Source organism: Danio aesculapii, chromosome 7 (genome assembly GCF_903798145.1).
Source record: "Danio aesculapii chromosome 7, fDanAes4.1, whole genome shotgun sequence".
Lineage (NCBI taxonomy): Eukaryota > Metazoa > Chordata > Actinopteri > Cypriniformes > Danionidae > Danio > Danio aesculapii.
The window spans coordinates 64,062,121-64,089,126 of NC_079441.1; the positions used below are offsets into that span (position 1 = coordinate 64,062,121).

The 27,006-nt window shown below is 36.0% G+C and overlaps 1 protein-coding gene across 5 annotated transcripts in view; it reads left to right on the plus strand.

The window, feature by feature from the left end:
* The window catches only part of mical2a (microtubule associated monooxygenase, calponin and LIM domain containing 2a), a 143,888-nt gene that overhangs the window by 30,588 nt on the left and 86,294 nt on the right, over window positions 1-27,006 (plus strand). For all 5 annotated transcript variants that reach the window (XM_056462337.1, XM_056462336.1, XM_056462339.1 and 2 more), the window contains 2 exons: window positions 21,216-21,423; window positions 24,460-24,576. In XM_056462337.1, the coding sequence (XP_056318312.1) occupies window positions 21,216-21,423; window positions 24,460-24,576 (325 nt within the window). The remainder of the gene's footprint in view (window positions 1-21,215; window positions 21,424-24,459; window positions 24,577-27,006) is intronic.

The following is a 27,006-nucleotide window of genomic DNA, read 5'->3' on the forward strand; positions in this document are numbered from 1 at the left end:
TATTATTATTATTATTTTATCATTATTATTTTTTGTACTACTACTACTAATAATAATAATGATAATAATAATCGATATTATTATTATTATAATTATTATTATTTATTGTTGTTGTTAATGTTATTATTTATTTTTTAATTGATTTAATTTGATATATTTTACTATTATTATTTGATGTATCATGCGGCTTACTAACCTTGCCTTTTTTTAGGTCAATTTAATTATTTTAATTATTATTTAATAAGAAATAATATGATATCATCCCGGAATACTTTCTTTTTTGAGGCGTTCAGGATCAGAGAATCAATAAAAAAATAATTTAATAAATAAAATCACATAAGAAAGAGCAACAGAAATAAAATATTTTTTAATAATAATACATATTATTATTAGCCTATTATTATTATTATTATTATTATTATTATTATTATTATTATTATTATTATTATTATCAGCCTATTATTATTGTTATTATTATTCTTAGCCTATTATTATTATTATTATTATTATTATTATTATTATTATTATTATTATTATTATTATTATTATTATTATTATTATTATTAGCCTAATATTATTATAATTTTTTTATCTATGTCATGTAACATGAATACTAAGCACAGAACTAACTATTGTTATTATTATCATCATCATCATTATTATTATTATTATTATTATCCTATTATTATTATTTTTATTATTATTATTATTAGCCTATTATTAGCCTAATATTATCATTATAATTTTTTTTATCTATGTCATGTAACATCAATACTAAGCACAGAACTAACCTTTATTTTTTATTAAAAATATATTTTTATTATTATTGTTATTATTATTTAGAAATAATATTATATTATCCCAGTATACTTACTTTTTTGAGTCTTTCAGGATCTCAAAAGAACAGCAGCAATAAAAATGTAAATTCATTACAAAAAACATTTATAATAATAATAATAAAATAAATAAATAATAATAAATAAAGTAATAATAATAATAATAATAAAAAATAATAATAATAAAATAATAATAATAATAATAATAATAATAATAATAATACATTTATTTCTATATATTATTAATATAATTTTAATCATATTATAAACCATAGGTATTAAATGCTCAAACTTGCGGAGATGATTTATTTCAAGTGCATAAAATGAACTGCATCGAATATGTAAATAAGGCAAAGCATGTGAGGGCATTAAAGTAAGTTTAAAAAAAATGCAGACACAATACTGGAATAGGTTATGATCTGTAAATGAGCTGGCGAATGTTTTGTTGAGGTCTTTATAAACTAAACATGTCTGTTGTTTACAGATTCCATCTCAGATTTTGGGCCATGATTTTTGTGTGCTATGACATCATTATATACATGACATCACAGACATATGTTGTTTGTTAGACGAGAGCTTTCTGGTTTACCGTCAGCTTTATTATATGAGCTTATTAGTGGTGTGTGGCGTCAGAGCCATTGCTCATAATTAGACGCCCTGCTCCTTTGTGAAGCAGACATGAGTGATATCGTGGATTACCTCAAACTGTGTGGCATGTTGAGGAAAGCATTTTTTTTTCTTCTTCAGACAAATCATAAATTTAGCCTCCCAAACGATGCAATCACACACTCAAAAATACTTTTTTACTCATTCAAACTGCTTATTTAAAATGAGCTGAAACAACAGAATTCTTGAGATTTCATTGGGACAACTTAATTTTTTTATGTTCAATCCACATAAATTTGTTAAAGGTGTTAAGTTAACAGTCAATTTGTGTTGGGACAACATGAATGAATTGTGTGGAAACCTGCATTTTTTACAGTGCATAGACTGATAATAACACAGCTGAATAGGCTTTTACACTCTTTACACACTCTGCATTACTTTACACTCACCTATTTGTGAAGTGTGTATTCCTAATGTGTTTTATGACTCTAGATATGTTATGTTTTATCTATTTTTAATGTTTTACTCTTATTGTTATACAGAACTGTTTTTATATCTGTATCTTTTTTTTGTGTAAAGCGTTTTGAGAATTAAGTTTTAAAGGCACTGTATAAAAATGTATTATTATTATTATTATGGTGGCACGGTGGCTCAGTGGTTAGCACTGTCACCTCACAGCAAGAGGGCCGCTGGTTTGAGTCCCGGCTGTGTCTGTTGGCATTTCTGTGTGGAGTTTCCTCCAGGTGCTCCGGTTTCCCCCACAGTCCAAAGACATGTGCTATAGGTGAATTGAATAAGCTAAATTGGCCGTAGTTTATGAGTGTGTGTGAATGAGTGTATGGGTGTTTCCCAGTACTGGGTTGCGGCTGGAAGGGCATCCGCTGCGTAAAAAACATATGCTGCATAAGTTGGTGGTTCATTCCGCTGTGGTGACCCCAGATTAATAAAGGGACTAAGCCGAAAAGAAAATGAATGAATGTATGAAATTGGCTGTAGTTTATGAGTGTGTATGGGTGTTTCCCAGTACTGGGTTGCAGCTGGACGGGCATCTGCTGTGTAAAAAACATATGCTGGATAAGTTGGCAGTTCATTCGTTGTGGCGACCTCTGAAATAGAGACTAGGCCGAAGGAAAATGAATGAATTAATGAGCATTGGTGATGTTATAGTTTTATGGTCCCTCCACCAGGATTTTGTAGGGACATGCAATATATACATACACACACACACACACACACACACACACTCACACACACACACACACACACACACACACACACACACACACACACACACATACACACACACACACACATACATATATATATATGGCGACGCGGTGGCGCAGTAGGTAGTGCTGTCGCCTCACAACAAGAGGGTCGCTGGCTGAGTCTCGGCTGGGTCAGTTGGCATTTTTGTGTGAAGATTGTGTGGGTCTCCTCCGGGTTCTCCAGTTTATCTTACAAGTCCTAACACATGCGCTATAGGTGAATTGGGCTATAGGTAATTCGTCTATAGCAACACCCCAAGATTTGAAGCATTATTGCATTAACTGGGACAAATTCACTAAAAATGTATCATTTACTAGCTATGTTTCCATCCAAAGATGTGTGCAAGACTGGAATACTGTATGAAAAATTAGCATTTTAAGTACAGATTTCATCCAACGAGTCAAAGAGAAATCATTAGAAATAGTTTTTTTTTTTCCATTGACTACAGAACAAACCACTGTTCAATTAATCTAGTTAAGTCTCCAAATTGCAGTGGTAGTATCTTGCAAAAGTACTAGTAAACAATTATGTACTGTCATCATGACAACGACATAAAAATAGTTATTAGAAATGAGTTATTAAAACTATTAGGTTTAAAAATGTTGAAAAAATATTCTCTTCTTTTAACAGCACTTCTAACTAGAAATTTCACATGAGGGCTAATAACTTTGACTTCAGCTGTATCTTCTTATGCTTTTCACACTCGAAATATGTACCTGCCATTTCACCTTCTGTTTTCTAAAAGTAATAGTAGGTTCTCATGAAATTGCCGCAAAGTGTCTCTAAGGGCCCTCATTAATTAAAAGCCTGACTTCAGTGTGCTGGTGAGCTGCATTCATCATAACACTCTTCAAAAGACAGCATCACTCAGCAGATATGATTACATTAGAAGATCAGACTCTTGGCTTGCTCATTGTGAGAACTTCTCCATCATACACACACACACACACACACACACACTTTGAAAGTCTGCATGGAGTCAGGCCCAGCTTAACGTTTGCGAGTGTTTGAAGTGTTTCAAAGAGAGAATAGTTTAACAAGTTCACTTCATACGAGCAATAAACGGCCCACTTACATTTCTGATGTGAAGGAGAGCAATTATGCAGCTCCTTTTAGAGTCTAATTTACCTCTTTGTAATAAAGATGGTAATTATATACAGTAGTCTTGACTAAGGGCTGTTCTGCACACTTTAATCAAAACCAGAAGTGTTTTGCTTAATGGCACTGTTTCAAAAACAGCTATGGGGAGTTTTCAGAAGTGATCATGGGGCATTAAAATAAGGATTTTAAGCATCTGACCCCCGCTAGACTGAATTTATTTTAGGTAGGTATTTTAACTCAACTGATGATGTGTTTTGCAAGAAAAATGAGTCAGGGACAAGATGTCGCATTTTAAAATTGAATTCACAAAAGTGATTTTATACTATACCGATGTCAAACGATTAATCGTTCATTTTAAAGTTCATATTTACATATAGAAGTAACACATTATGATTGATATGACATATACCACCTGGCATAAGTCTTGTCTTCGACCCCAGTTGTAAGATCAACAAATAATAACTTCTAGTTGATCATTTGGAAAAGTGGCAGAAGGTAAATTTTTCTGATGGATCATCTGTTGAACTGCCAATCCCAATCAATTCCAATCATCACAAATACTGCAGAAGACCCAATGGACCCAAGATTCTCACAGAAATCAGTCGTTTAGTGAAAGAAAAATCATGGTTTGGGGTTACATTCAGTATGGTATGGGGTGTGCGAGAGATCTGCAGAGTGGATGACAACATCGACAGCCTGAGGTATCAAGACATTTGTGCTGCCCATTATATTACAAACCACAAGAGAGGGCAAATTTTTCAGCAGGATAGGGCTCCATCTCATACTTCAGCCTCCACACAAAGTTCCTGAAAGCAAAGAAAGTCAAGGTGCTCCAGGATTGGCCAGCCCAGTCACCAGACATGAACATTATTGAGCATGTCTGGGGTAAGATGAAGGAGGAGGCATTGAAGATGAATCCAAAGAATCTTTATGAACTCTGGGAGTCCTGCAAGAACGCTTTCTCTTTGCCATTCCAGAGGACGTTATTAAGTTATTTGAGTCATTGCAGAGATGGATGGATGAGGTCCTGTAAGCTCATGAGAGTCATACACAATATTCATTCTTTTTCCACTGCACCATGACTTTGTACTGTACATTATTTCTGTTGATTGACAGACTTTTGTCTAAGCAAAGTCAGACCTTACTGTCCTAATTAAATAATTAAAAATCAAGACATGATGATATTTTATTTTGGTAAAATAAGTGTAATCTAGAGGTCTTTGCCTTTCATATAAGCCACTTCTGATACCAAATGATCAACTAGAAGTCAAGTTATTATCTGTTGTTCCTAAAACTTGGTTAGGCGACAAGACTTTTGTCAGGTAGTGTATGTAGGTTCTAATAAAGGTGTTAAAGATTTAAAAATTGGATGTGTTTTTAAAACCTGTGACTGTAAGATTTCAAGCAAATTCAACCCATTTAGGCATAAGAAGTTTGTCACTTTAACAAAGATAATTGTGTTTAATTCTTTATACAATGAAGACTATATGGTGTTGTTTTACATTTGATTTAGCAGTTTCTGAACCTTGATATGAAAACATGAAGCCCTGTTTAATTCATTGTTTATTTAATCTTTGTTCTATTGTTTTGTTTTGTGCTTTAATTTGTTTTATTTAGTTGATTCCTAAGATGTACTTGAAATCACCTCAGTCAATGTCAAATTATGAATTCATTCCAAATAGTTACACAAGTCATCTTGCCAAATTACATTCTTATCGCAATATGTATAGCAGAAAAACTAAATATTGAAATGCCATTTTTTTTCCAAAATAGTACAGCCCAACTAAAAACTAGCCAGATATTGAAACAAGTCTTTATTATGTACCATTTTCACCTCTTCTGCCATTGGACATGTGTACTGTTTCAAACTCACAATATTGGTCGGGCCAGAAAATGACAGAAACAGACAAAGCAATGTTCTGCAAGTGACCGATACTGGAAGCCAACATACGACTGGCTTACTTAATAAATTCTGCACATTAAACTGGCATAGGAAATGTGTTTTAACATCCTGATGAATAATGAACCATCTGCCTCGTCATCCTGTTGTGAGTTGAGTTGAAGAGGGGAAAAAACTGTGGTTTAGGAAGAGTGACACAATATCTCTGCTCACCAGCCTCCAAATGTCTGCCTGATTCAGTCTGTCCAGGAAATGAGCTCATTCTCTCTTTATCAACCAGCGGGACAGCTCGTTGCTGCCTGTTTTATTGTTTTATGCTGGTTTTATGACCACTGCATGCACTCAAAATCAGAGCCTAATCTAAAAGTTTGAGCATTCACTGCAAACAAGATATAGACCCCAGGCAGACAGAGTGATTTTGAAATTTAAGCAAGTTGTGATTTTGTTTGCTGGATGGTAACAACCAAAGAAATACATACAGTATATGCAAGGAAAACAAATCTAATTAGTTTACAAATGAAGTTATGTGTAATAAAATGAAATGACACATGACAAAAAGTATTGAACACATGAAGAAAGGGAGGTGTAGAAAGGCAGTTAAAGCTCAGACAGCAAGTGAAATCTCTCAGTAGTTCTTCAGCAACCTTCTGCCCTTCCTGACTGTAAATCAATATTAGTTGCTTCAGTCCAACATCTACATTATCAGGATGATGAAACCAGGGTGGACATTTTAGCAAGATAATGATTCCAAACACAGCCAAGGAAACCATGCTTTCAGAGAAAGAAAATGAAGCTGTAGAATGGCCCAGCCAATCACCTGACTTGAATCCAATAGAAAATACAAAATAAAAATCAGATTTGATTTGCGATTTTGTTAAAGTCTGTGAAAAAATTCACACTAGATGCCAAAGAGACATAGTGATTTTGAACTTTCAGCAGGTTGTGATTTTGTTTGCTTCTTTATTATTAACAAAGTACATGTAAATAGTTTTTAGTAATACAAATACAGTATTCTGGAATAGTTGAGTGTGGCATGTAATTAAGTTTAATACCCTTTATTCGTCTCTTTTTTTTACCCTCACAATTTCTCTCATATTTTTAAAACTAGGGATGCACACAATTTGTTGAATACTGAACAGTATCAAGCAAAAAATGAAAATCTGAAAAACGGATCAAAATACAGAGTAAAAACAAACAAACAAGCATGTCTGAATGTTGCTGTAACCAGGGGGTGGCACTGACAACAGGGGTGAGGATCCAAATGCAGGGTTTTATTGACAGGATGGTCAGGCAAGCACTGATCAACACAGGAGCAAACAGATGTATGAGGGCAAACCAGATTCGTAGTCGAAATAGACGGCAAATTGTCACAGGGCAGGCAGCAGACAGGAATAAAACAAGAAAGCAAGGCGAGAATCAAAAACACAGCAAAGGCAGACAAAGTAAACGTGTTGTAATGTCACTATAACAGATAGCAAGACTCAGCAACAGTGTTTGTGCTTCTCATGCGGTGCATTAATCAGTCCTTGAGCAGCTTCAGCTGTGGGAGTGTAATCAGTCATGATCTAGAACTGGTTGTTTGTGTGTGTTGTATGACTGGGTGCTGTAGTCCATAAAATGGCGGATTTGTATATGTGAATGTGAGTGTGTTTACCAGCAATCTCTGTCGATCGTGACAGTTGCGTAGACCTCAAAAAAGATAATATATTGTCATTTAATATTAATATAGTGTTGGCAAAAATGAGCATAATGGTGACTTTGTATTTTATTTTGTATGTGTATTGTAAAGGCCAATTCAACAAAAACTACTGAAACCTCTTAAATATGGCAAGTGTTCTAATGATTTTGGCCACCACTGTACTTCTGTACAATTTATTTGTATTTTTTGTTGGTGTGCATACGTTTTTTATCAGTATCATTTAAGTTAATAAGTTAAATTTAAAAAGTCTTACAACATGACTTTAAATTATTTAATAATATAGCAAAATTATTATTAACAATTAACAATTATTGTTATTATAAGCATTTTTGGTTTTGGTTTACAGCCAAGTGCATCTAGATTTTTTCGGCAATCCAGAGTAAAAACAATTATATTGTATAATATTTTACGAATACATTAAAATACTTTCTTTTTTTAAAATTTCTTCAGAAATTATTGTACTGAATTTTATTAGTCCTAATTTGAAATAGTATCATTTGTTAAATTATGATAATACTTTATCAATTTAGTGCCTACAGGAGATAAAAATATGTATTGTCTCCAAAACTTTCAATGGCTATGTAAAACCAAATATACTCACAGTACATCTGTCCAGCTGCTCGTTAATGCAAATTTCTAATCAGCCAATCACATGGCAGCAACTCAATGCATTTAGGCATGTAGACATGGTCATGATGACCTGCTGCAGTTCAAACTGAGCATCAGAATGGGGAAGAAAGGGGATTTAAGTGACTTTGAACGTGGCATGGTTGTTGATGCCAGAAGGGCTGGTCTGAGAATTTCAGAAACTGCTGATCCACTGGGATTTTCACGCTCAACCATCTCTAGGGTTTACAGAGAATGATCTGAAAAAAGGAAAATATCCAGTGAGAGGCAATTCTTTGAGAGCAAATGCCTTGTGGATGCTGGAGGTCAGAGGAGAACGGCCAGACTGGTTCCAGCTGATATAAAGGCAACAGTAACTCAAACAACAACTTGTTTCAACCGAGGTATGCAGAAGAGCATCTCTGAATGCACAACACGTCTAACCTTGAGGCAGATGAGCTACAGCAGCAGAAGACCACACCGGGTGCCACTCCTGTCAGGTAAGAACAGGAAACTGAGGCTACAATCCACTTAGGCTCACCAAAATTTGACAATAGAAGATTGGAAAAACGTTGCCTGGTCTGATGAGTCTCAATTTCTGCTGCGACATTCAGATGGTAGGGTCAGAATTTGGCATCAACATCATGAAAGCATGGATCCATTCTGCATTGTATCAACGGTTCAGGCTAGTGATGGTGGTGTAATGGTGAGGGGTATATTTTCTTGGAACACTTTGGGTCCAATAGTACCAATTGAGAATTGTGTCAACGCCACAGCCTACCTGAGGATTGGTGCTGACCATGTCCATCCCTTCATTACCATCTTCTAATGGCTACTTCCAGCAGGATAACGCTCCATGTCATAAAGTGCGAATCATCTCAGACTGGTTCCTTAAACATGACAATGAGTTCACTGTACTCAAATGGCCTCCACAGACACCATATCTCAATCCAGTAGAGCACCTTTGGGATGTGGTGGAATGGGAGATTCGCATCATGGATGTGCAGCTGACGAATCTGCATCAACTGCATGATGCTATCATGTCAATATGGACCTAAATCTCTAAGAAATATTTCCAGTACCTTGTTAAATCTATGCCACGAAGGATTAAGGCAGTTCTGAAGGCAAAAGAGTCCAACCCAGTACTAGTAAGGTGTACCTACTAAAGTGAGTGTATATTAACATTTATTAGTTTTGGCACAATGCAGTTTTAACACAGAAATAGATTCACTGTTTGAGAAAACCTCAAAAATGGCCTTTTCAGAACTGATCCGCTAACAGAATAACTCTGAAATAGAGTCCCACATTTGGGCAGCAGTTAAATAAAGTTGACACAGAAAGTGTGTTTTGAAATTCTTCCCTATAAATTTCTGGGCTGTTTCTCAGGGGTGGTGTAGTGGTTTCACTACCGGATTTTGTGGTAAATACTTGGAGCCATTCCTCAGTCTGAGCAGTGTGAGCTCCTGACCCAGACTCAAGCATGAGGCTCTGTTTCTCACATGGGGAAAGTCAAAGTCTACTCTTAATACAGTTGAAGTTACAATTATTAGCCCTCCTGTGAATTTTTTGATCTTTTTCAAATATTTGCCAAATGATGTTTAACAGAGCAAGGAAATTTCCACAGTATTTCCAGCCTGATCTCACGAGAAAACATAAGTATTTTACGTTTTGTCAGTTTAGTTTTAGGCTAATTCATACAAATTCCTAGTTCAGTCGTACGAAATTGTCCGATTTTAAAAAGGAGGCGTGGCACCTAACCCCGCCCCTAAACCCAACCGTCATTGGGGGATGAGCAAATCGTACTAAAATGTACGAATTAGATCGTACGAATTAGCCACAAAATCAAAAAGTTGCGAATTGCCGTGAGTTTGTGTTGGTATTTCCTATAATATTTTTTCTTCCGGAGAAAGTTTTATTTGTTTTATCTCGGCTAGAATAGAAGCAGTGTTTATTTTAAGGAAACCATTGTAAGGTCAATATTATTAGCCCTTAGGCAATTTTTGTTTTCAATTTGTCTGCAGAACAAACCATCGGTATACAATGACTTGCCTAATTACCCTAACTTAACCAGCCTTTGAATGTCACTTTAAGCTAAATACTAGTATTTTGACAAAAATATCTAGTCAAATATTATTTACTGTTATCATGCCAAAGATAACAAAAATCAGTTATTAGAAATAAGTTATTAAAACTATTATGTTTAGAAATGTGTTAATGTTTTTCCTGTTAAACAGAAATTGTGGAAAAATATACAGGGGGGCTAATAATTCAGACTTCAACTGTATATGTTTGAACATGTGTGCAGTCTGCTGGACATATGCATACAGCTGTGACTTTGTGATTGCCTGTGCAGTGTAAACAAATCATACAGTGACTTTTTACATGCATTACCACTTCTGACTTCTGTTCCACTACACTAAAGGTCCTTTTCGCTATCCTTAAATGATTACAATTCTTCAGGCCTGAATGATTGAGAGTGTGGCCTGCTCTCCTGGTGGTCGCTTCAGTCCATCGAGCAGCTTTTTTTCTTGAGTGGTCTGGCATCTAATGTGCTATATGCACAGCTAGTGTTTTTCAGCCAAGAATAAACTTCCGATGAAAGGTTAATGGGACTTTTCAATTTCATAAGGTTTATTTTACAGAATCAGCGTTGTAATTTATGTAATTAAATGTAATTAATTACATTAAATTGTAATTAATGTAATTAATGTACATTTAATTGTAATTAATGTAATTAAAATACAATCAGTATAAAAGACTTAAGCATTCATTTAGTTATTTGAATGTAAAACGAGACGAAGACTGTGAAAATGCTAGCACTGTCAGTAGTAGCAGGCTAGCGCAGAAACTCCATTAAAAATACTGTAGTAAAAACAAATTCATAAAAGACATGGCGGGAAAAATGGAATTTAATGCAGTGCTTCTTGTCCGGTCTGAGGCCGACTTTATTTCATATCTCAATCAGGCATGAAGATCACTGATTTTTTAAGAAACCAGATCTTAAACGTGGTGATTTTATAATGGAAAGACAGAAGCACTTAATCTGGCTGACTGAAAATAAAAAGTCTGTGTGCATATATACCCCATTGAGTAAACCATTCAAGCAAACTGCGATCACATTGTGTGCTGGAACAAGGGTGTGTGTCTGGGTGTAAGTTATTGGTCGTGCAGTGAGGTGGTCTCTGGTTCCACTGGGTTTTGTGTAAAGTGGATGTTGGTTCAATGCATACCGTGGCTTTCACCAGGAAGTCTCATCTGGCAGGTCATGCCGCCAATTCCTGTCCTGCAGACTTTTTCCATATGATAAAAGAGGCTGATCCAGCCTAAAGTGGCAGTGGAGTTATATGGCACTTTTGCAGCCGATGTTGGTTTGTACAATGATTGGCTGGATTTTACCAAGTAGATACAAGCTAAGGAGACATTCACACAGGACATGTTTTTCATTCCAATGCACCACTTTTCCATTGTTTTTCTATGTAGTTTCTTTTCAGTTCGTCTTTATTTCTATAGCACTTTTCATAATGTAGATTGAGTCAAAGCAGCTTAACATAGATGGCTGGCCAAAGATTAATCGCAATTAATCACATCCAAAATAAAAGTTTGATTTGACGTAGTATATGTGTGTGTAATATATATTATATACAGTTAAAGTCAGAAATATTAGCCCCCCTGAATTATTAGCTGCCCTGTTTATTCCCCCCCCCCCAGTTTCTGTTTAACAGTAAGATTTTTTCAATACATTTCCAAACATAATAGTTTTAATAACTCATTTCTAATCACTGATTTTTTTTAAATCTGTGCCATGATGACAGTAAATAATATTTCTCTAGATATTTTTCAAGACACTTTTATACAGCTTAAAGTGAAGTTTATTTACAAACTAATTTCGAGAGGATCACTAGCTTATGATTGATACATCTGGCCCCGAGTCAAGCTAATGTACGAACCACCAATCAGACGATTCCTAATTCAGTATAAATACCCAAGCATCTTACCTTTAGTCATCTTCGTCTTAAAGAATCCCCCCTTCCACCCCCTCTCCTCCTCTATAGAGCAGCACGGCGGCCCAGTGGCTAGCACTGTAGCCTCACAGCAAGAATGCCTCTGGCTCGGGCCTCTACCTGGCCAGACAGCATTTCCGTGTGGAGTTCATGTTCTCCCCGTGCTTGCGTGGGTTTTCACCAGGTCCTCCTGTTTCCTCCCACAGTCCAAAGCATGAGACATAAGTAATTAGACTAAACCAAATCAGCACCATATATAAATTCCTCCAGCAACACACCACCTTAGCAATCCATAATAAGCAGAAGTGGGGGGGCTGGGGTTCTCGAGATCTACCTGGGCTCAAACTCCCCTCTCGCCCTGCAAATGGAAGGCAGCCCTGGGCTCGAGGATCTCATGAGCTCAGGGCTCTCTCCCGGGACAGCATGCCAAACTAGCTCATTACCAATCATCAGCTTAGTGTAAACTCTTGAATTGACATTTAAAGGCTTAACTGTGTTAATTAGCTTAAATAGGCAGGTTAGAGTAATTAGGAAAGTTAGTGTATAACAAAGGTTTGTTTTGTAGACTATCGGAAAAAAAAATAGAGCTTAAAGGGGCTAATATTTTTGACCTTAAAAACTAGATTTAAAACTGCTTTTATTCTAGCCGAAATAAAATAAATAAGACTTTCTCCAGAAGAAAAAAATATTATCAGACATACTGAGAAAATTTCCTTGCTCTGTTAAACATCATTTGGGAAAATAAATATACAAAAGAAATAAATGTAAAAAAGAAATATACTAAGAAATATAATAAATCTACAAAGCACACAGACTTAAAATATGTCAAAACAAACTTATATTTTGGATGTGATTTATCGCGATTTTTGCCCAGCACAAAAACAGACAACAATATTTCAGATTGTGAAACATTCAAATATTATTTTTTAAAAAGACCCAAAAATGGATTATTAATAACTCACCCTCATTTTTTTTTACAATCCCCTGAAATCTTCAAATTTTGAACACAAATGAACATATTTTAGATGAAATCCAAAAGTTCTCTGACCCTCCATATACAATAATGGTTATGAGACATTCAAAGTATAAAAAAGGAAACAAAAACATTGTCAAAACATTATATGCTGCTTCAGTGGTTCAACTTCAATCATACAAAGCTCTGTGATACAGTTTTATATGCCAAATAACAAAAAAAACACAACTTTTTTTTACCTTTGTCTGTAGTGTCAGGTGAGTGTGTGTACTTGTGTGTTCCCTGCAGACTCTAATAGCAGTATGCCCATAGCAATTGCATACCCTGATGACAAAGTGAAGGTTTAGGTGAACAAAGTCATATTTGCATATTTACTTATAGCTTCGTAATATTACAGTTGAACTCCTGAAGTCACATGGAATGTTTTGACAATGTTTTTGGTACAATATGTGGACATTTTTTTGCTATTTCTGCAGAGAATTTTGTAAAATATCTGCAGATTTATATATTTTAGGAGTATCACAACTAAAAACTTAATATATGAAATAAAAAAATATAATAACATTTTAACATTTATTTACATTTTTACAATGCAAATGCAGATAGATCCACTGATTTGGTAAACAAAGCAAGGCTCTTATATAATAAATCTACTAAACGACAGAAATATTACTTTACAAACTGTATTGTAAATAAATCAAATGAACATTTTCATATGTCAATAATATTTCTGAAATAAAAATCAAATTTACACAAGTATATAAATAGACTCAATGATCGGCTAAGATTTTGTGGGCCTAGTCTTTCGCTTCTTTTGGCTTCTTTTCTGGACTAAAATATCTAAAATATCTTTATTTGTGTTCGAAAGATGAACGAAGGTCTCGTGGTATTGGTAAAACACGTGGGTGAGTAATTAATAGCAGAATTTGTGGGTGAACTAATCCTTGAAATCAAAACTCTGACAAATAAATAAAAGGCCTCAGTTTCATATCCCAGTTTGTTGTCATTTGGAAGGCATTTCAATGTTAAAGATCTATCATTTTCATTTTTTCTGTACTTTGGGTAACTGTACTACTGTAAGAAGAAAAAAAACACTCCCCAAAAATGATTTTGAGCACCCACGGATGGCCAGGAAACAGCTCCACGCTGACTCAACAGGAAACTTCACCTCTGTACTACTGTTCTGCTTGGTTTCAGGGTGGGGATGAGCAGAAACAAAAGAGTTATCATTGTGTTCATATCTGCTCTGACTGATGGAGCGTTTCATTAGTCTGTGGGGATGGTAAATCTTCTGACTGGAGTGCATGCGTGGCTCCGTGTCTGTTCTGAATAGGCCGCCTTTGTTCACTCTCTTTGGCTTTTAGTTAAGGTGAAGTCAAACAGAGACAGTGAGTGCACCTGGCCTGTCAGTCTGTGCTGGTGGTAACTGGTCCATCCAGTGTAATCAAAAGCAGCAGTGCAGGGACAGACCTGTCCAGACAGTGCAGCGGCCACCTGCGCCTGCCAGCCTTATAGCAGATCTCCCCTCAAGCATTTAATACTTTTCTTTGTTTTCCTTCATCCCAACACGTTCCCACCACTGCTGCACACTGCTGCTATTGATACTGTCAACACTGTTAGTCAATATACTCAATATAATACAGTTACCCAATATAAACTGTAAAAAATGCTGGGTTCCACACAATTTCTTCATGTTGTCCCAACACAAATAAATAAAGTTAACTTAAATTTCTAAAAATAAAACATTAAGTGGATTAAACATAAAACAATTAAGTTGTCCCCCCCAAAAAACTCTTAAGAACTATGTTGTTTCAACTCATTTTAAATAAGTAGTTTGAACGAGCAGCAAAACTAATTTTTTTGAGTGTACACTGTAAAAAATACAGGGTTCTACACAATTCATTCATGTTGTCCCAACACAAATCTATTAAGTTATCGATTGAACATACAAAAAATTAGTTTTCCCTCAAAATCTCCAGAATTGTGTTGTTTAAGCTCATTTATATAAGTAATTTAAACAAGCAGCAAACTATTTGTTGAGTGTATGAACACATACACTACCTGACAAAAGTCTTGTAGCCCATCTAATTTTTAGGAACAACAGATAATATCTTGACTTCTAGTTGATCATTTGGTATCATAAGTGGCTTCTATTAAAGGCAAATGCCTCTAGATTACACTTATTTTACCAAAATAAAATATGATCATGCCTTGATTTTTAATTATTTAATTAGGACAGTAAGGTCTGACTTTGCGTAGACAAAAGTACAGTATAGAATATAAAGTCATGGTGCAGTGGAAAAAGAATTAACATTGTGTATGACTCCCATGAGCTTGGACGACTGCATTCATACATCTCTACAATGACTCAATGAGTTCAAGATTCTTTGGATTCATCTTCAATGCCTCCTCCTCCATCTTATCCCAGACATGCTCAATAATGTTCATGTCTGGTGACTGGGCTGGCCAATCCTGGAGCACCTTGACCTTCTTTGCTTCCAGGAACTTTGATGCAGAGGCTGAAGTATGAGAAGGAGCGCTATCCTGCTGAAGAATTTGCCCTCTCCAGTGGTTTGTAAAGTAATGGGCAGCACAAATGTCTTGATACCTCTGGCTGTTGATGTTGCCATCCACTCTGCAGATCTCTCGCACGCCCCTATACTGAATGCAACCCCAAAATATGATTTTTCCTTCACCAAACTTGACAGATTTTTGTGAGAATCTTAAGTCTATGCGGGTTCCAATAGGTCTCCTGCAGTATTTGTGATGATTGGGATGCAGTTCCTTCTGCCACTTTTCCAAATGATCAACTAGAAGTCAAGTTATTATTTGTTGCTCTTACAACTGGGATCGACGACAAGACTTTTGTCAGGTAGTGTAGCTTTTAATTCGTAAAGTAATTTTGGTTCAGTTTCACCTATATTTTACAATGTTTTACTTAAGGAGCCTTATACTACCTGTAGTATGTTTCTAAACTACTTTGAGTTATTTGGAGCAAATTTCTGGTCTCAAACAAAACCAGACTTGTGAACATAGACCACAGGGTTCAAGAGCTACAGACATTTTTATTTGGGTAAGCCTTTTTCAGAAAAATGCCCAAAAATGGGGAGCAGGTTAAGAGGTTAAAGTAAACAATTTCTATTTTTACTTTCAAATGTTGCTCACACACAGAATACTCACATACACGTGGAGTCTTATTGATGCTTTCAACCCTGATCTTTTAAAATACACCCTAAGGACAGATTTTGCTCTTTTTTTTCTGAAAGCATATGGTGAAATTCATCCCTATTGCTTACAAATACACACACTCACAGTATTGTTAGTTAAAGAGAATCAGCTCACTGCCACGTTAGCTCTCAAAAGACAATTTAATTGAGCAATGTTTCGACCCACAAGGTCTTCATCAGGTCACATAGGACATACAAAAGAACTCTAGATATAGTCAAACTCTAGACATCACACCTGCAAACAATGATCTTCTCAATTAACCAATTAATTGGTAAATAAGAAAAATACATGTCAAAATAAAAAAAGAGTGACTACATAACAAGGAAAAAACTTTTTAAAAATTATTCCACCGCTACCCTTAAACCCAACCCTCACAGGAAACTTTTCATGTCAAAAAGACCCTGTTAATTATGATTTTGAAGCATTTTGAATTTCAAGAACATCAGTCATTTCCTCGTAAACCACAGAGTACATCTAGGCCAGGGATGGGCAAACTCGATCCTGGAGGGCCGGTGTCCCTGCATAGTTTTGCACCAACCCTAATCAAACACACCTGCTTGTAGCTTTCTAGTGATCTTGAAGACACTAATTAGGGTGTTCAGGTGTGTTTGATTAGTGCTGGAGCAAAACTCTGCAGAGACACCGGCCCTCGAGGATCGAGTTTGCCCATGCCCGATCTAGGCCCTACACGTCATTATACAAAAAGCTGCCTTTGTAAACCACCAAAACCAGTACACACAGTTTCAATGATGCTTCAACCCTGTTTCTCACAAATATCTAAACAAAGCTTTTGGTTCTTAAAATGATTTTGGTTTAAATTACAGAATTTCTATCAAATGTTACTTAATACAAATGTTACACAAAGTCTTATTGATGCTTTCAAACACTTTAGCAACAAACACTTGAAGGCCTTTAACTCAAGAGTACATTCTCTGAGTAATTTCTATTGATACTTTCAACCCTGTACATTCTAAAATACTCTTCTCTGACATCTCTTGTGGTTTTATTTCTGAGTGTGTGTGTGTGGATAACTTTATCCCATTGTTTAAAAATATACACATACATTCCTGCTGTCCATTCAGCCCTGTTAATTATAAATACACAAATACTCCTCTTTATTCAGTCCTTTATCATAGACAGTAGTGATATTTTGAACACGCTAACATAAACGCTGTTCTAATGATGCTTTCAACCTTGTTACTCAAAAATATATGAACACACATTTTTTACATAAGGTGCACAATTTTTAATTTTTACATTCATACATTCGCTGGCGTCCAGCTTCTCCGGTGCCTAGACTGCAGCTCTGCACAAGACGTTTGGCCATAGGAGAAATGGTCCTGCCCAACTGAGCCTGGTTTCTCTCGAGTTTTTTAAAATTCTTCACTTTCGCCAATTGGTGAAGTTTTTTCCTTGCCGCTGTCGCCACTGGCCTGCATGGTTCGGGATCTGTAGAGCTGTGCATTGATGGATTTGCTAATCAGTGTTTGGACTCTGAGTAGTGAATATTAAACCACACTGAACTGAGCTAAACTGAACAGAAATTAAACAATTCAATTCAATTCAATTCAATTCAATTCAATTCAATTCAATTGAATATATATATATATATATATATATATATATATATACAGTAAGGGCAACACGGTGGCTCAGTGGTTAGCTCTGTCACCGCACAGGCCCCCACAGTACAAAGACATGTGCTATAGGTGAATTGGGTAAGCTAAATTGTCCGTAGTGTATGTGTGTGAATGAGAGTGTATGGGTGTTTCCCAGTGATGGGTTGTCCCTTTAATAAAGGGACTAAGTCGAAAGGAAAATGAATGAATAATGATTCCAAACACACCGGCTAATGTAATGAAATCATATTTGGAGAGAAAAACAACTAATAAAACAATCAGACAGTCCTGAAATGGCCTCCACAGAGTCCAGACCTGAATATATACAGTTTATATAGGCAATATTATAGGCAGTATGAGATTCACCTAGAGAGAAAACAACATGCTAAATCTAAGGAAGAAATGCTGAAAGATGCTTGATATTAAATAGCACATCAGAAAGCTGTTTCTTGGTGCTGAAGAGGTCACGTTAAGCGCACTTTTAATGCTAGACTTTTGATTTCTAAAGTAATGTTGTTCTGAATATTGTGTACATGTTTCCCATATTTTCTGTCTGTATGTTAAAGGTATAGTTGACCCAAACGTAATGGCCCTGGACTTGCTCCATACCTTTTAAATAGATACATTTATGCAAAAGCCTTATGCTCCCAAAGTTGGTTTTGGCCTAAGACTTTCGCACAGTGCTGTATATTTATGAATAAAAGCCTTTTTAAGATATTAGTAATAGGGTTGAAAACACAGACACACACACACAAGCATGATTACATTTCTGTTTTATGTTTTTATTAATGGAAGATGGAGGTCTTAATGACATTATCTGTGCTTCTAGCAGGCTGTGATCTGTAAATAGAAACAACTGACCCAGCACCAAGGACAACCATACACAGACACTGAGACCTACATAAACATGATAAGATCCAGGATCAGGAGGGACTGAAATCTGAGCGTATCACAATATTGATCATAGCACAGGCTGAGAGTCTTTTGCCATGCACACACGCACACACACACACTGGGACAGGAAGCCCTGGCTGCCCTTGCTTCTGCTTCCTTATTTTAAGTTCAATTAACCGTCCTGAAGTCATGTTTGTCTTTGTGTGTGTGGGAAATTAGCGGAGGGGAAAAGATCAAGAACAATAAGTTCACATTGCACCATCTGGACTAAAGTGTGCTGGAGTTTTATGTGAGTCCAAGATGTGGCTTTCTTCTTTGACTCAAGAATAGAACTGTGAGAATCATCGCTCCACATAAAAAGCCATCTCTCATCATCACTAAACCAGAGGGAATGAAGTCATACCCACAGCAGGCATTCCCAGACACGTCCCGGAACCTGACGTCTTGACTTCCATGCATCCCTATACGAGCCTGAATCATGAATCATTTGCTTTGATATGACAGGACTATAATCATGATTTAATACTGAGGAAATCACACACGAGCCTCTAGTCATTGGCAGTGGTCATGATGCAGTGTTTGGATAAACATTTGCTTTTTGTTTGAGCTTGTCTGCTGAGACCTTCTGCTTTTCTGTTTGAGTAAAATATGGCTCCTTGAAATTTATGATAATAATATTCATGGCATTAAAAAGTGCATGAAGGTTTTAAAGCAGGGGTCTTAAACCCAAATTACCTGGGGGCCGCATGAGGCAAAGTCTGGGTGAGGCTGGGCCGCATCAGGTTTTCCGCAAGAAATTAATTATATTATTAATTATAAATTTTTAATTTGTTTGTTTTTTTCATCTTATTTTATGTAAAAAAAAATTAAGATATTTGAGAAGATTGGATTTTGTTTAAGACAAAATAAGATGAAAAAATAAACAAATTAAAAATGAATAAGAAAATAAATCAATCAGTAATTCATTCATTCATTTTCTTTTCGGCTAAGTCCCTTTATTAATCTGGGGTTGCCACAGCGGAATGAACCGCCAATTTATCCAAGCATATGTTTTACAGAGTGAATGCCCTTCATGCTGCAACCCATCACTGGGAAACTTCCATGCACATGCATACACTTTATCCAATTTAGCTTACTCAATTGTCCTGTACCGCATGTCTTTGGACTTGTGGGGGAAACCGGAGCACCCGGAGGAAACCCACGCGAACACAGGGAGAACATGCAAACTTCACACAAAAAAACCAACTGACCCAGCCGAGGCTCAAACCAGCGACCTTCTTGCTGTAAGGCGATCTTGCTACCCACTGAGCCACCGCGTCGCCCCTTCAATCAGTAATAAATTGCAATAATAATAATAATAATAATAATAATAATAATAATAATAATAATAATAATAATAATAATAATAATAATAATAATAATAATAATAATAATGATAAATTATTAGATTTACTTTTTATCTGCCATGCTGTTGTTACAGGATAAAGAAGCAACACTGTGTTGTCATTTGTTGTGACTACTTTTACATCATATAGAAATATATGTAATGTTCATTGTGGGACTCGATGCAAATAACCCATAAATAACGATGCGACTCTATAATTGTTTGGGTTACCGGGGACTCTTATTGTTTTATCACATGACTCACGTTTTATGCAGCTGATGCCCTTCCAGCCACAACCCATCTCTGGGAAACATCTATACACACTCACTCACACTCATACACTACGGACAATTTAGCTTACCCAATTAACCTGTACCGCATGTCATTGGACTGTGGGGGAAACCGGAGCACCCGGAGGAAACCCACGCAAAAGCAGGGAGAACATGCAAACTCCACACAGAAATGCCAACTGACCCAGCCGAGGCTCGAACCAGCAGCCTTCTTGCTGTGAGATGACAGCACTACCTACTGCGCCACTGCGTCACCTACATGGGTACATAAATTAATATATTACCTTATCTTTGCGCTCAGCCAAAACACGTTTCCTGAGAACAAGTAATAAATTCAAAAGACCCAATGTTGGGGAATATGTCGTTAGATATAGACAAGATGAATTAAATATCACCTGGGGTTCTATTCTCAAAGCACCTGCTGACTGCCTGGAGCTCAGACGTGCGCATACGCTGCAGCGCATGTCAGAGTGTGTGTATTGTCTTGTGATGTGCAATTTCAGCAGTATAGTGTGGACGGAGATCTTTTCATTCTTTCAGAATTTGTAGCTCCACCCTCATTTGAAAAGAGCACAATCTCATTTGAATTTAAAGCGACAGTCACCAAAACGGCACATTTTGAATCAAAGCCCAAAAGGTGCAGTTACAAAGAGTTATAAAACATTATTTGTATGGTATTTTGAGCTTTCACACCACGGGACATCAGAGACTTATTTTACATCTTGTATAAAGGGGTATAATAGGACCCCTTTAAATAATAAAAACCTATAGTTCCTGTCTAATAGTGGTCTTGCTTCTGTGACTTTCAGTGCTTGATTATTGGAGGAGGACCCTGCGGCTTGCGGACGGCCATCGAGCTAGCTTTTCTCGGAGCCAAAGTGGTGGTGATAGAGAAGAGAGACACGTTCTCCAGAAACAACGTCCTGCATCTCTGGCCCTACACCATTCATGACCTCAGGGCTTTGGGAGCCAAAAAGTTCTATGGGAAGTTCTGCGCTGGAGCGATTGACCATATCAGTGAGTTCTGAAGCAACTTCTCATTCCCTGTGTGTATTTTTAATCATATTTTAAGCAAATTGTTATAACTTCCTTGTAGGGAAAGGAAGTAGAAGTCATTTTTTAGTTCTCTTTTTTGTCTTTTGAAAGCTCTTTTGTATTTGCAGTACATGCGGATTATTCCAGAATTGTGGGTACATTTCAAGCATTGTCCTAAAACTATAATTATATACAAAAATATATATTTTTTACAGTAAACTGAAGCTTAAATAATAATATGAAATGATGCTAAATTTTACTTTTTAAATTAAAAATTTTTTTTTTTTAATTAATTTTAAAATTTTTAACATCTCAGCAGGATGTTTTCACACCACTAGTTTGAAAAAAGTCAGGAAAGTAGGTAAATCCAGCTCTGTTTAGGTGGGAGTGTCAAGTGGCGAAGGAGGGATGGGTTTGCATGAAAAGGGTAGTTTCAGTACAAGCACACGCTGATTTTCACAGAGGCAAAACAACACACAAATGCATGTGAGAAAGACAGTGACCACTGGCATTGCTAGACATAAAGCACTGCCCCCCCACACCCCCATATATATATATATATATATATATATATTACATTTTTTTCAGTTACCTGTACAGAACTAGGAATACATCCTTGATTTAGCGCTTTATTTTGGTTATATCTTTTTGTCACTGAACTATAGTAAAATGTACTGAATCAAAAGCATTAAATATATTAAAGCATAAACAAATACATTATACACACTGTTACTGAAACACTTTTCCTTTCTCTTTTTCTGACTCACAGTTGTATCAGAATTATTATTTTCCCACAACTTCTGTTAAACGAAAAGATTTTTTTCAACACATTTCTAAACATAATAGTTTTAATAACTCATTTCTAATAACTGATTTATTTTATCTTTGCCATGATGACAGTAAATAATATTTGACTAGATATTTTTCAGCATACTTGTCACGATCACCAGCGATCATAACATCCTAGATCGCTGGATCTTACACACATTCACTTGGACTACAAATCCGCCATTCATGGACTACATTTTCATACATGCACTCCGTTCCACAAACACACATGCTTCCTCATTTTCACTGATTACACTTGCACCAGCTGAGGATTGTCAGAGACTGATTACACACACTATTTAAACAGCACACACACTCCCTGCCTTTGCCGAGTCTTGCTATCTGTAAAGTGACATTACAACGCATTTCTCCTAGTCTAGTTTCTCCGTGTTTTGATCTTTGCCTTGTTTACTTTTCTCATTGTCTGCTGCCTGCCTTCTGACCTTTCGCCTGTTACATTTGACCATGATTCTGGACTGCCTTTATACATCTGTTTGCACCTGTGTTGACCATTGATTTCCTGACTTTGAATAAACCTGGATCCTGAACTTCAGTTGTCTCTGTCACTCCCCGTGTTACAATACTAGTATTCAGCCTAAAGTGAGTTAAAGGGCACCTATTTTAACCCTTTTTCAAGATTTAAGATAAGTCTTTCGTGTCTCCAGAATGTGTCTGTAAAGTTTCAGCTTAAAACACCCATCAGATTATTTATTATACCCTTTTAGAATGTTGGATTTTCTGCTTTGAACTGTTTTTGTGGCCTGCGGCTTTAATGCTAGTTCTCTCCGCCCACCGTGTGCCTCAATCTCCAGCTCAGCTGCGTCAGATAACAAAGACATAAAGGAAGCAGATCTCACACAACGTTTGTGACAAATACGACAGTAAGAACATTTCCAATGATTATTTGATGTATTTGTTGTGGAGTTAATTCAAGCCTTTTGATATGTCACACACAATACCGTTATGAAGTTCACGCACACACACACACAGCGGGCACACACAGTTCAACTTTGCACTGTTTTGTATGTCAAATGTGACAGGTACACGTTAATATCCACTTCTGTATGGATATCCGTTATGTTAATGTACAAAATAAACCTGATTTAACTTTCACAAACCGAGATTGAAGCGTCTTCTTTTATAATTGTACTGACATGCATCTGTGGAAATAATTAAAGCTGAAGTAAATCGCTGTAATTCAGTACTAACATACACTGTTTTAAAACGTTTTAAACTTGTAAAACTCACGCTTGATCACATTTAATGATGATTGATGATCACAGAGAGCTGAACAGATCTTTTAATCCTGGTTGCTTTGTGCACGTCCTGTCTTGTGGAGATGATTATACGTGTTACTATGGAGACATGTTAATATACGGCTGTCAATCAATCCGGTGGGCGGGGAAACTGCACTCCTACGTCAAGTTGCGGTCTGCTTCAAAATGGGAGGGATTTGGATCCTATTTCTACATCAGGAAATTTCAAAAAAAGATACTTAATGTCTTTATATCATCACAATATGACCGTGGACACACTATACCTACACACAGTTCTGTCCGAACAGCTTACAAAAGGTGATTTTCGTCATGGGTGCCCATTAAAGGCTTAACTAGATTAATTAGGCAAGTTAGGGTATTTAAGCAAATCATTAGGGGGGGATAATAATATTGACTCTAAAATGGTTTAAAAAACAAAACAACTGATTTTATTCTAGCCCAAATAAAACAAATAAGACTTTCTCTAGAAGAAAAAATATTATAGGAAATACTGTGAAAAATTGCTTGCTCTGTTACAGATAATTTGGGAAATATAAAAAAATTCACAGGAGGACTAAAACTGTACATGTATATGTTGGTTCCTCATTTAAAGCCATCAAATTACATTTTGGTATTTGTAATAAAGCACATTAGTCATATAAACTACTCTTATGCTCCTTTTTTTATCCTTTTAAGGCAGTCTCATGCTCAATTATATTCATCTCAGGCTCCATTCATACTCAATGGCGATTGAATTTCCATTTTTGGATGAACAATCCAAATGACAAAGAACTAAGTGTAAATGCAATCCATGCCACTCCAGTGATGATATTTCTGTTCTCACATGTGTTAGTTTTACTGGTTGGTGTTTTTCCAAGTGACGCAGTGCTAGCGTGACTGTGAGGCTAATGGTTTCTTGCTCTGGTTTTGGCAGGCATTCGACAGCTCCAGCTCATGCTCCTGAAGATCGCTCTGCTTCTCGGTGTGGAGTTTCATGTTAATGTGGAGTTCGTCAAGCTGGCCGAGCCTCCAGAGGACCAGGAGAATGAAGGTGAGACTGACTGAAGGCCTCGGAGCCACACCAAACAGTGACACGACATACAGAGAATGTCGAAAATTCTAGCGCTTAAACCTACTTATTGTTTATTGCTGTTTCACATATTCTGTCATACAAATGTCACAAAAACTCAAATAACACATATGAAAGTGTGGGAATCATGCAGCCATAATGAAAGTTGAATAAACAATTTTATATTTCTTTGTAACGAGGAGACTGACACGGAGGGATCCATTATGCAGTATTTATTAGTCACAGTCAAACACAAATATCCAATACGCACTAAAGTGTGAACACACATCAATAGTAATCAATAATGTATTGGGGCTGACAGACACAGAGTGATTTACCAGGCATAGATCAGTGGCAGGCGGTGTGGTTCAGAATGCGTTAGACAGGCTTGGGTCGAGGGCAGGCAGCGTGGTTCAGAGTCCGTGTGTAAAGCAAGGGTCGTGGGCAGGCAGAAGGCAACTCAGAGTCAAAACAGTCCGGGGTTATTGTCAGAAGATCAGACAGGAAAGAACGCTCAGTAATGCTGGCCGGGGCTAAACAAGACTTCGCAATGAACTGGTGTTTGAGTGTGGCTTATATAAGAAGCGTGGGTCGTTAACTAGATTCAGTTCAGGTGTGTGCCACAATCAGTTTAGATGGATGATGTAATGCTTAAAAGTCCGGTGATAGTGACCTCTGCTGGCCAGCGAGGGGAATGACTGGGACCGAGTCGGTAACAATCTTCAATGTAGCTGGCCTGTCTTGCCTGCCAATTTAAAATGTAACAAAAAACTTGAATATTAATTTTGTAAAATTTTTGTTATCATAAATAGTAGTAGTAATAGTAATAATAAATTAAATTTTTTTAAATACTTACTTACTTACTCCCGGGGCTATTTATATTGAAGTTGATATTTAGCCGCACCATATTGGTGTTTCGTAACATCTAGTTTTATGCGGTGAGTTGTTAGCCCAACGCTCAACCCCCAACTGGGAGGACTAGGACATACACACATACACTGCGGACAATTTAGCTTACCTAATTCTCCTACCACACATGTCTTTGGACTGTGGGGGGAAACTGGAGCACCGGAAGAAGCTCTGGAAATAAAGTAAAGCATGATTGATATTTTGATTTAAATCAACTGATAATAAACTTTATTTTATTTTAGCTATTGTTTATTATTGCTGTTTCACACATTCTGTCATACAAATGTCATACAAATTCTGTCAGATTAAAATATGTAGTAATAATAATGATAATTTTCATGATTTCTATTTTTTTAAGTCACCAGCCTATTTCTTTGGAAATAAAGTGAAGCATGACTGACATTTTAATTTAATTTAATTTAATTTAATAATTTAATTTAATTTAATTTAATTTAATTAATTAATTTAATTTAATTTAATTTATTTAATTTAATTTTGTTTATTTAATTTTATTTAAAATAGTTTTATTTTATTTTATTTTTAGGTTAGTCCCTTTATTAATCTGGGGTCGTCACAGCGGAATGAACCGCCAACTTATCCAGCATGTGTTTTACGCAGCGGATGCCCTTCCAGCTGCAACCCATCACTAGGGAACACCCATACACTCCCATTCACACACATACACTACGGACAATTTTAGCTTACCCAATTCACCTGTACCACATGTCTTTGTGGGGGAAACCGGAGCATCCGAAGTAAACCCACGCGAACGTGGGGAGAACGTGCAAACTCCACGCAGAAATGCCAGCTGACCCAGCCGAGGTTCGAACCAGCGATCTTCTTGCTGTGAGGCGACAGCACTACCTACTGTGCCACAGCATCGCCTCTTAATTTAATTTAATTTTATTTAATTTTATTTTATTTTATTTTATTTTATTTTATTTTATTTTATTTTATTTTATTTTTTTTTATTTATTTATTTTTTTTTTATTTAATTTTATTTTATTTTATTTTATTTTATTTTAGCTATTGTATATTATTGCTGTTTCACACATTCTGTCATACAAATATCAGCAAAAAGATCAAATAACACATACAGTATGAAAGTGTGGGAATTATGCAGCCATCATGAGAGGTTTAATAAACAATTATATATTTTAGCTTCTTAAATGTAACTGGCCAGTCAATGTTAAATGTAACAAAAAAAACTTTGAATATGAATTTTTTTATATTTTGTTATATTTAATAGTAGTAGTAATAGTAATAATACATTTCTTATAAAATAAATAAAATACTTTTCTTGTAAAATAAATAAAATACTTCACATTTTCCTCAAGTCATCAGCCATATTTCCCTGGAAATCAAGTGACGCATGACTGATATTTTGATTTGAATCAACTGAAAATGATGTTTATTTTATTTAATTAAATTTAATGTAATTAAGTCGACACGGTGGCTCAGTGGTTAGCATTGTCACCTCACAGCAAGAAGGTCGCTGGTTCC